Source organism: Helicoverpa zea, chromosome 13 (genome assembly GCF_022581195.2).
Source record: "Helicoverpa zea isolate HzStark_Cry1AcR chromosome 13, ilHelZeax1.1, whole genome shotgun sequence".
NCBI lineage: Eukaryota > Metazoa > Arthropoda > Insecta > Lepidoptera > Noctuidae > Helicoverpa > Helicoverpa zea.
In genome coordinates this window covers 5,305,275-5,316,462 of record NC_061464.1, presented here as the reverse complement: position 1 = coordinate 5,316,462, position 11,188 = coordinate 5,305,275, and the positions used below count along the sequence as shown (strand labels likewise).

The following is an 11,188-nucleotide window of genomic DNA, read 5'->3' as shown; positions in this document are numbered from 1 at the left end:
AAATAACTTGTATTTCCTTCGGTAGAAAGGAAGTTTTTGAAAGTCGGTTTTTCCTGAAGCATTGGCGCCAGGAAAGAATAAATAAAGTAGCGAATCAGTGATAAATGTATGTCATTTGTAAATCTTTAGTTGTTGCTAGGGGTTGTAAAAAATGCGACCATTGATGGACCAGTAAAAATGACAGGCCATTAATAAAATGGGCGCTAGTTAACCTTACAACTTTGAACAAAATGACTATTGGAGATGTCATAATAATCTCCGTTGTTTAACCGACAAAAAAGAGACGAGCCTGTCGTATTGTGAGCCTGCCGTGGGACGCCGGCCCTGCCGTGGGACGCCGGCTTAGAATTGCGCTCCCCCCAAATCATCCCGTGGGTGTCGTAAGAGGCGACTAAGGGAAAACCGGAGGTCGGGCAGCAGCGCCCTCCGCGAACTGTACACGCTCACTGCGATCGCCAACCCGCCTGCCAAGCGTGGCGATTAAAGGCAAATACCCCCTAAATGATATTCACAGAAACCAGGCCCCCAGTCCCCGGCAGCTCCGCTATCCCTGGCGCGGGTAGCGGTCAAGGTAACGGCGGAGCAGGGGGTGCTAAGAATCTCCGGAAGAGATCCGGCTACCCACCCCCACGACGACTGGCCCTGGTAACACACAACATACGCACATTGAGGACTGACGAAAGGATCTGCGAGCTGGAAGAGGAGTTGAGCAAGCTACATTGGGACATCATAGGGTTATGCGAAGTCCGTAGAGAGGGAGAGGACACCGTAACCCTGAAGTCTGGTAACTTGCTCTACTACCGGGAGGGCGACCAAAAGTCCCAAGGTGGTGTCGGGTTTCTCGTTCACAAGTCCCTCGTAAACAACATAATAACCATCGACAGTGTGTCGAACAGGGTGATATACCTAATACTCAGAATATCTGAAAGATATTCGCTGAAGGTCATTCAGGTATATGCACCGACCTCGTCACACTCCGATGATGAGGTGGAGACTATGTATGAGGACGTAAGTAGGGCCATGCATAGTTCCAAAACCCACTTCACTGTTGTTATGGGGGACTTTAACGCTAGGTTGGGCAAGAAAAGCGGTGATGAGTTGAGAGTGAGGCAAATTTGGGTATGGGCAACGGAACCCTAGGGGACAGAGGCTGGCCGACTTTCTGGAGAAAGAGGAACTCTTTATGATGAACTCTTTCTTCCAGAAGCCGCCTCACAGGAAATGGACCTGGTTAAGTCCCGATGGTTTCACGAGAAACGAGATAGACTTCTTCATGACCGACAAGAAACGGATATTCAGTGATGTCTCTGTGATCAACAGGGTTAAAACCGGTAGCGATCACCGAATCGTAAGAGCCTCACTGAATATCAATGTTAAACTTGAAAGGTCCAGTCTGATGAAGTCTACGCTCCGACCTACTCGGTCCCATATTCAAAACCCGGAAAGCTTTCAACTCGAGCTCTCTAATCGCTTTGCTTGCCTCGAGAACTTAGTGTCAGTGGACGAGATCAACGACGGGCTAGTGGAAACTGTCCGCACGGTAGGGTCTAAGTTTTTTAGACCCTGCCGTAAAGATAGACCTCATAAACTGACCGACCAAACCTTAAACCTCATGGCTGAACGACGCTTGCTACAGTTGCAGTCTTCCCACGACGCGAAGTCATACAGGCAGCTCAATAGACGCATATCCAAGTCCTTGCGACACGATCTGCGTCTCTTTAATACGAACCGTGTTAAAGAGACCATACAGCGAAACCAAGGCTCCAAAGTGTTCGCAAAGGACAAGTCTATTGGGCAAAGCCAGATGACTAAGCTGAAACGGGAGGATGGCAGCATAGCGTCGACCAAGGCAGAGGTTTTAGGCGAGATCGAGAGGTTCTATGGACAGTTATACACTTCGGTTGCAAAGCCCGTTGACAGCTTGGCAGGAGATCCAAGAGCCAAGCTGTCCCGACATTATACCGAAGATATCCCGGACATCAGTCTGTACGAGATTAGGATGGCCCTGAAAGCAGCTTAAGAACAACAAGGCGCCGGGTGAGGACGGAATCACCTCAGAGCTTCTGAGAGCGGGTGGAACACCGGTACTTAAAGTCCTCCAGAAGCTCTTTAACTCCGTCCTGTCCGAGGGCAAAACGCCTGAAGCATGGAGCAGGGGTGGGGTGGTGTTGTTCTTCAAAAAAGGTGACAACTGCCTATTGAAGAACTACAGACCCATCACACTTCTAAGCCATGTTTATAAGCTGTTTTCAAGGGTTATCACGAACCGTCTCGAACACAGGCTTGATGACTTCCAGCCTCCCGAACAAGCCGGTTTCCGAAGAGGCTTTAGTACCATAGACCACATCCTTACGCTGCGGCAAGTTATACAGAAGACCGAGGAGTATAACTTGCCATTATGCTTAGCGTTTGTGGATTATGAGAAAGCCTTCGATTCGGTGGAAACATGGGCGGTACTTGAGTCACTCTAGCGATGCCATATTGACTATCGGTACATCGAGGTGTTGAAGTGTTTGTATAATAACGCCACCATGTCGGTCCGAGTACAGGAGCATAGCACGAAGCCGATTCCATTGAGAAGAGGCGTAAGACAGGGGGACGTTATCTCCCCGAAACTGTTTACCGCCGCAATGGAAGACGCCTTCAAGCTCCTGGAATGGCAAGGACTTGGCATCAACATCAACGGCGAATACATCACTCACCTTCGGTTTGCCGACGACATCGTAGTCATGGCAAAGTCGATGGAGGAACTCAGTATGATGCTCGAGGGCCTCGACCGAGTTTCACAACGGGTGGGCCTGAAAATGAACATGGACAAGACGAAAATTATGTCAAATGTCCATGTTCAGCCCACCCCAGTCTCTGTTGGAAGCTCGGTACTCGAAGTTGTTGACTCATATATCTACCTAGGACAAGTAGTCCAATTAGGTAGGTCCAACTTCGAGAAAGAGGTCAACCGCCGAATCCAACTCGGCTGGGCAGCGTTCGGGAAACTACGCAATGTCTTTTCGTCCGACCTCAGTGCCTCAAGACGAAAGTCTTCAACCAATGTGTGTTACCAGTGATGACTTACGGCACCGAAACGTGGTCTCTCACTATCGGCCTCATCTCAAAGCTCAAAGTCGCTCAACGAGCTATGGAGAGGGCTATGCTCGGAGTTTCTCTACGTGATCGAATCCGAAACGAGGAGATCCGTAGACGAACCAAAGTCACCGATATAGCCCACCGGATTAGCAAGTTGAAGTGGCAATGGGCAGGCCATATTGCTCGCAGAGCAGATGGCAGATGGGGCCGAAAAGTGCTGGAGTGGAGACCACGGACTAGCAAGCGCAGCGTAGGACGTCCACCAACGAGGTGGACAGACGACCTTATAAAGGTCACCGGAAGACGCTGGATGCAGGTCGCTTCCAACAGGTCTGGATCTGTGGAGATCAAAGGGGGAGGCCTATGTTCAGCAGTGGACGTCCTATGGCTGAGATGATGATGATGATGATGATGTCGTATTGTTATTACGTCATCTCCAGTATCTTTCATTCCTCTGTGGTGCTGAGTTAGTGCTGAGGCTGAAGTAGGTAGAAAATCTATTAAGCTTAACTATGACTATACATAATTACTTAAAGGTATATCTTTTATTTCCAGAACAATGCATCTATTCAAAATAATATCTTGTCTGTTACCATTCGTCATGGAGATGAATGCGCAGCGGTCAGCGGGCACATTAGTTGATTTCACAGATCCTAAAGTAAGTGAGATATTTTCAGTTACCTCTACTATGCATACGTCAACTGTAGGTACTTCAAATAAAAACTTTAGAATACCTAAATGAGAGGTGAGGTAAGATACCTTGACTAACCTGCATCTGAAATAAAATCTTGGATTTCCAAAACAAAAGTCGTAACAGTTTTTTTTTCAAATTCTTGCCATAACTGCTTATTACTAATTTAAAGGTTCTTTTGGAGCTCTTCATCACTTCATTAATTTTGCTGAAAACTAGATGAACAAGGTCCCCAGAAAAATAAACCTACTAGCGATTATTGAGATAGATTGGCGGTTAATCTAACATCTTCTTATTTTATGTTTCAGGTGCAAGGGCACCTGGACGCTCTGGTCCGGATGGCACAATCCTGCGTCATCAAAGTACGAGCTACTCCCAAGGACGTGAGGGCGTACTTCACGAACTCCTCACCAGTGTCCAGGTCTGGCCAATGCTTTGCAGCCTGCATGCTGGAGCAGAGTGATGTTATTAACCATGGCAAGGTAAATAAGAATAACTTATGTGTACCAATTGAGCAAACCTAATGTAGGATGTCCTTACACGGTAAACCGACGATTTGAAAAGGTGTTGAGCAGTGTATGCATGCGGGTTGCCTAAGACCGGGATGGTTGGCGTTGGGAGAGGCCTACGTTCAGCAGTGGGTAGCAATTGGCTGTTATGATGACGATGACTGCCATTCGCTCATTATATTATGTATTCACACCTATGTAACATGTTATCCAATGTAAATCAGCTAAACAGATGAGCTAAAACAGTAGTTATCTATGATACTGTTAAAACGTCTGCCTTATAAAAGATCCAGACAAAAGAATATCATACATTTACAATATTGGATACGCTCACGTAAATCTTCAGTTTGACATTCATTGGATTATGTCAGACGCGCCTATCGGTGGGCTTTGTGTCAGATATAGTTCTCTAGTAAGAATAGTAGACGTTTTCAAATAAAAGAGCTGATCAGATCTGTCTGAGTAAAATTAAATTATTCAGTGAAATAGTGAGTTAAAGGTATTTGTAAAATAGAATCTGAATCTGAGCAAAATAATTTTATAACGTAAGTAATTACTTACATAAATATGAGTGTGAAATAAGTACCATAAGGCCTGAAACACAATTAAAGTACCTGAACACAAAAAGATCCCATAGCCTAGACATCAGAGAATTGCAAGTCTCTGAACACAGCCTTTGCATTCGAGATTCTAGTGTTCTGGTATTTTGTAATTATTGATTCCGAATATTGCATTTTATCTACTCTAACAAAGTCTTCAATCTTCCCCAGGTGAACAGAGAACTCCTAGTCCATCTAGCAAGCTTGGTAAACGGCAAGAACTCCCGCGTGGTCCGCAAGCTTAACACTGTCTCCCGGCTCTGCCTAGACAGCATCGAGGGAATGTCAGATAGATGCCAACTAGCGTCCACATACAACGACTGCTTGAACGAAAATATGATTGAATTCGCCTTCCCTCTGGATATAGCCGAAGAAGCTGTGAGGAAGATGCCTTTCCATTTAATACAACCCAAGTGAGTAAATTAAGTATAATTAAGTAAGTAAAACTACTTTTACGATTATATTATATTAATCCCGACGTTTCGGATCCTTTACAGCATCCATGGTCACGGGTAGACTACATTTCTACTATTCGTAGAAGGTTATGTTAATATAACCGCGATAAAATCCGTAAAAGTAGTTTTAAATGTCTTATATTCACGTAAGAGTCAGAAATCAATATAATTAAAAAAGTTACTGTAGACAAGATTACATGTAGATATTAATTTCACAAAAGGTCGCGCAGCGTCAATTTTGAAAACATATAAAATAAGCAAGAGTAACTTAAATATTATGACGTTGATATGTCATGATAAAAGTAGCGGTTTTATAAGATCATAGCTCACTTGAACGACTTTGCTCCCGCCCGGGAATAATTACATTTTTCAAATATGGCCTTTAAGTATTGCTCTTTTATTACTCTTGAGGTATGATGACCTTTATTTTTTACATTATGAAGATTTTTTATGGTATACGATTTGAAAATTGTTCTTATAAATACTTTACATAAAATATCCGGGTCAGACTACCGGGTATCTTAGAAGTAAATATTTGAGCACCACGACACCTTCACGACACAAACCTTTTTTCAAAATTAATTGTAACACACATCCAAAAAATGTATTGTGATGATTATATACTGTTTAATACAAAAAAAAATGCAATATTCTGTTTTATGTTTTGTATATTAATGCTCATGAGTCTGTGCTTTGTTTTCCTAGTATATAAAACGTGTGTAGAGTTTCCATAATTTACCGTCACCTATAATTTCATCTTACATTTAAGTCTGCGAATCTGGCAATTGAAGGAGTTTTGTAAAATCCTATATTTCTGTGAGTCAATGAATAATTAACTTCAAGTTCTAAAATTAAAAGAAAAATATGTTTTCCCCTGAAAATGAACCACGAAGATGAATTCTTCTTGTTTTATTTTCAGATTACCTCGTATGAGAAAGACACCCATCTAAAACAATTGCCAGGTGAGCAGATCAGTACTAAAAACCTTTTTTTTATCTTTTCTTCCAAAACTTATTTTAAGGTCTTTCTCCAGACAATTGGTATACCTAAAGCCAAAAAATACGCCACATAACATAATAGTATAGTTTCAAGTGTCTTTAATTAACTACAAGTAAGTTAAATTGGACTAGAATATTGTCTGTCCCCAAAAATTATTGATGAAAAGTTCAATCAGAAATCCATGTTTCAATGGAAAGAGTGATAGGAGGCAGCCTATCGCAGACACTATTTATAAAATATAATGTTATCACTATACAGGAGGATCCTGCTTCCCTTGCATCTTAATGCAAGCCTCAAACGATTCCTTCTGGCAAAGGTATGATGATGGCTCTCCTAAAGACCCGAACATTCTAGAAAATGCTCAAATTAATACGTAGATATTCCTAGTGCATTAATGCATTTATCATAGGAAACAGAATTAAATTTTAGTTTGATAGGCGAAGTAACGATTAATGAACTAAAAATAGTCATATGTCGTGCAATTAGTCATATAAAATACTAAAATAAAATACTACTAAAAACCGCAAAATATATAAAACCCCACAACGATTATTGTCAATCTCATTTACTATAAAATCAACGATATAATTAGAACTGTTCTTTGAGACTCTCATTCGAATCTGTAGAAAGAAATTAGTAACACAATATACCTTCGTAATTTCTGTATTTATATTCAATTAGTATGCAGCTCAAAAACATATTCGTAACTTTCCTTGATTCTAATTGTCTAAAACAAATGAAATTTTAAATCATAAGAGCTCTGTAAACAAAACCCTTCACGAACCCAATCGTTAAGAAATATGTATATACGAGGGTTTTCAAACTTGGTAACACAATACCGTATTACGAACATTTTAAAGCCTGCACCAAGAATCCTTGTTTGCAAGATTTTCAAGTTTAACCGTCGCCACCAGAGATTGTGAGAATTTCACAAATTGGTTTAAACAACTTTTGGAAAAGTTCAACCGTCAAGACAAGTTGATTAAGTCTCCCAATCAATATGTAGATGGATTTCAGAATATTTTATCTACCTGACTTAGTTAGGGTCTGTAAAAGAATTATGGAAATGTGAGACTAGGATTTTAGTCAACAAATATAATTTATGACATTGCCTTTTTTGTCAAGGTTAGATAGACATTACTAACAACCGTTTCCATATTCATCTTCTTTCTATGTGTGGTGTTGGTTACTAGAGATAGACTTTTGACATATGCCAATCAAATTCCTATGTCTAGTAAGCAAAACAACAGATAGATTGAATATAGGGATGGGCCTTAAGAGTTCAGTGTGAAAATGAGACGGAACTATGAATTTTCTTACTTATTTCGGAATTACAGCCTATTGTGTCTTTGCTCATGTCTTTCGCTTATTTTACACCCGATTATAAAATTAGTATAAGTTACAATTAAGCACAATTTTCTTTTTATTTATAAATTTTTGTTTGTTTTGTTTCAGCTTACCCCAAGAAATCCGGTCGATCCCCTACTGAAGAAGATTATCTCTAGTTATAGGATAGATCAAGAAAACTTAGTTTCAATGTTATATTTTTATTTTTATATGGATGTATTAAACGCTTAAAATTATAATTATGTTTTGGAATTTTATTTAATATTAATCGTTTGATGAAGTCAACGCAGGCTTTTAAACAAATTCTAACCGGTCAGATTCGAAAAGGATTGAAAGACTAAAGATACTTACTGAAGTGAACGACACACCTATTTCTACTATGTCCCTATGTCTCTATGTCTCCTATGTCTTCTGACCCAATATTCCAAAAAATAAACCTGGCAACAATATTGTGAACTGAGTCCCACCATCTTAAGGATATAGACTTATGTTCTCGTTAGAATTTAGAATTATGATTTCAAGTGCCTTTTATTGGGTGCAATAGTAGTATGGGCTGTAAGATTAATAGCCTGTATTGAGGATAGCCAACAAATCGATATAAAGTGGTACTCATTTTTATTTATATAATAGGAGCAATAAATAATCTTTAATGTGGTATGAGAGTGCCATTCTGTTTGACTATCAAGTATTTTCCCATTTCTACAAATGTATCATTAGGGAGATGGCTACTTCCTGTAGCCGGATAAAATATAGCATATGTCCTTTATTAGAACTAGTCTGTCTATGTATCAAATGCTATTCAAATCAGGTCAGTAGTTTTGGCGCAAAAGCCGAATAGACATACAGATTGACAGAGTTGCTCTATTGTAAAATGTTATATGAGAAATTATCCTTACCTTATATTATTCATATACTAGCTTCCGCCAGCGGCTTCGCCCGCGTGGTGTGTTGATAAAAAGTAGCCTATGTGTTAATCCAGGGTATCACCTATCTACATACCAAATTTCAATCAAATCGGTCCAGCCGTTTTTGCGTGATTGAATAACAGACATACATCCATACATTCTCACAAACTTTCACATTTATAATATAAAGTAGGATTATGTGGTTTCTTTCTAATTTTTATCAAACCAAAATATAAATGATATCCCATAGAAACACGTTTTTCGAAATGCGTACGGTATCCTCATACGGAGATTAAATAATCCACGGCTGATTGGGACGCCCCCAGTATCTCCGTGACAGGCCTGCTAATCCGTCCCCAAAGAGGGCAGATAACACTGTTTGTCGGGGACTTGGGGGACAAACGAGGCCAAATATAATAATAATGGCCCCAAATGAGCCAGCTGGCTATTTGCGATGTCTGTTGTTTCGCTAGGCTTATATAAGTTCGGTGATAATTATTTTCTACTCTTCTGTTTTGTGTAGTAAGAACATAATTATAGTGTTGTTTGGGGGAATTTTATCCCCAATGAACAATGAAATGAAAGAACAAAGACTTTTGGAAAATGAACAGCTAGTCTTATTTTCCTGGAAAAGACAGATGTGTACTCTCTACGGTATACAAACATCTTTTCAGTTGAATTCGATAACGTGCAATTAGTGGAAAAGGAATTAAAGGAATTTTGTGTTATATAACTCCATTGAACTTTGACCCTTTTTCTGGTTACTCTCATTCCCCGACACAAACATCAAATTTTGTGCATTCAGTAATTCCTGTTACAGTTCTAAGTGAAATACATTCAGCCTTTGATAAATTGTATTATATAATTTAGAGTAGCCGCACACTGCGAACTTTTAGTCGCCCGATAGTTTGTTCGGGCTTATAAATCAGTAAGGAAACGAATGGTAGTACGCACGTTACAACAATCAGGGATTTAGGCATCATTAAATCAATCGAAAACTTTGACTGGATTGAGGATTTTCCTTAAATTATAATAATTTTGGAGCCATCGGCCGACTGTTTAGTCTGCTAAGTGTGAGTACTCTTAGAGCGCGCACACACTACAAACTTTTGGTCGGACGGCTGTCGAAGCGGGCGGTGATTTTTTTTTATCGTGAATTCAATTAAAGTTTTTAGTCGGTCTGATACCGGACAAATACGTGATCGTTGTTATATATGTACCTCCATTCATCTTCGTACTGATTTATGAGCCCGAACAAACTATCGGGCGAGTAAAAGTTTGCAGTGTGTTACTCTAAAGCTAACATTGCTAGCTTGTACATATATTTGAGTCATGTCCGCCGCGTGGGACGCACCCACGCTTGCATTTGCACTAGCCATTTTGAATGACAAATCAAATACATAGAGAACCACGAAGCGAACCAAACCTATAAATAGAAAGTCCCCTGAATACATGTAGGTTGTTTTCGTGAAAAATAAAAATGTAAATACACTTTTATGCATGTTTGGTTTCCTTTTGCAAATAGCAAGTTAAAGGGCGCTACGTTATTGAGTACCTAATGTACGAAGGTACTTACGAAACTTATTATATAAATCTCTTTTATAAAAACTAGGTACTGAAATAAGGCAGAAAAGTCTGATTGTGTAATTTGAACTTAAAGGCCACGTGGAACAACACTTTCAGCAAAGTCTAGTCCAAAATAGCGTGCCAAAAATATAAACATTTGTTACACTCAGACCCTAAAAATACCATCTAGTTATTAAAATTTAAATTAGCCACCAAACTTTTGAGAACCCTTACACAACACTTTTCGAGTTGAGCAAATGAAACTTCACCAAAAGAGTTTCGTAAGTCGTAGCAAACTTTTTACAACTCAAATACAGTACAAATGCAACCTACCAGCACTTTTCAACTCAACGGGTCGACGACACGAAAACAAAAGAGAGAAAACAAGAACAAGTAAAAAAACAAAAGAGAGAAAAATAAGATAAATTAAACACAGACTTTACATAAATAGTTAGTTAATTAACGGGTGGTTTGATAAAAAATCTAATTAATACGTAGTTTTTAATTTTTTAATTTCAATGTAAAGCAAAAACTACATGCAATTTGGATTTTTGTACGCTTTTGAATGAGTACTTGGATAATTTTAAAATAATATTATAATTTTATTAATTACCAGAGCAATGAAAGTATATCATATAAAATAAGAAGGAATTTCAATTTTATTCTTTTTTAGCTTTAAAATAAGAAAACTTTTTAATATTCTGTAATAACATTTTTACAGCTGTAAAGTTTTACATAAAAACCCGATACATAAGCTTTTTCAGTCCTAAGAATAATCAAATAACTGTGAAAATACAATAAAAGCTTTATTTCAATAACTTCAAGGAACTTCGGACGTCAGACAAAGAATTTTTGTGAACAAAAAGGGAAAAAAGGGGTCATGACTGTATGTAAAAGTTTGCCTTTATCAGTTTAATAGATACGACAGTAATTGTATTTTATGTTTTAAAAGAATAATCTGGTCTAGTTCTTTTACTACTATGTACTATCTTCTTCTGGTACCCAGATAGAGGTAAAGAGTAACCTAATGTCT

General features: G+C 39.1%; 1 protein-coding gene across 1 annotated transcript; it reads left to right on the top strand.

Moving 5' to 3' along the window:
- The first annotated feature begins 3,643 nt into the window (after window positions 1–3,643).
- LOC124635942 lies at window positions 3,644–7,826 on the top strand. Its single transcript, XM_047171908.1, has 4 exons — window positions 3,644–3,742; window positions 4,084–4,257; window positions 5,055–5,296; window positions 7,793–7,826. Exons 1-4 carry the CDS (start codon window positions 3,644–3,646, stop codon window positions 7,824–7,826), a joined length of 549 nt encoding a protein of 182 aa, XP_047027864.1.
- Window positions 7,827–11,188: the final 3,362 nt, after the last annotated feature.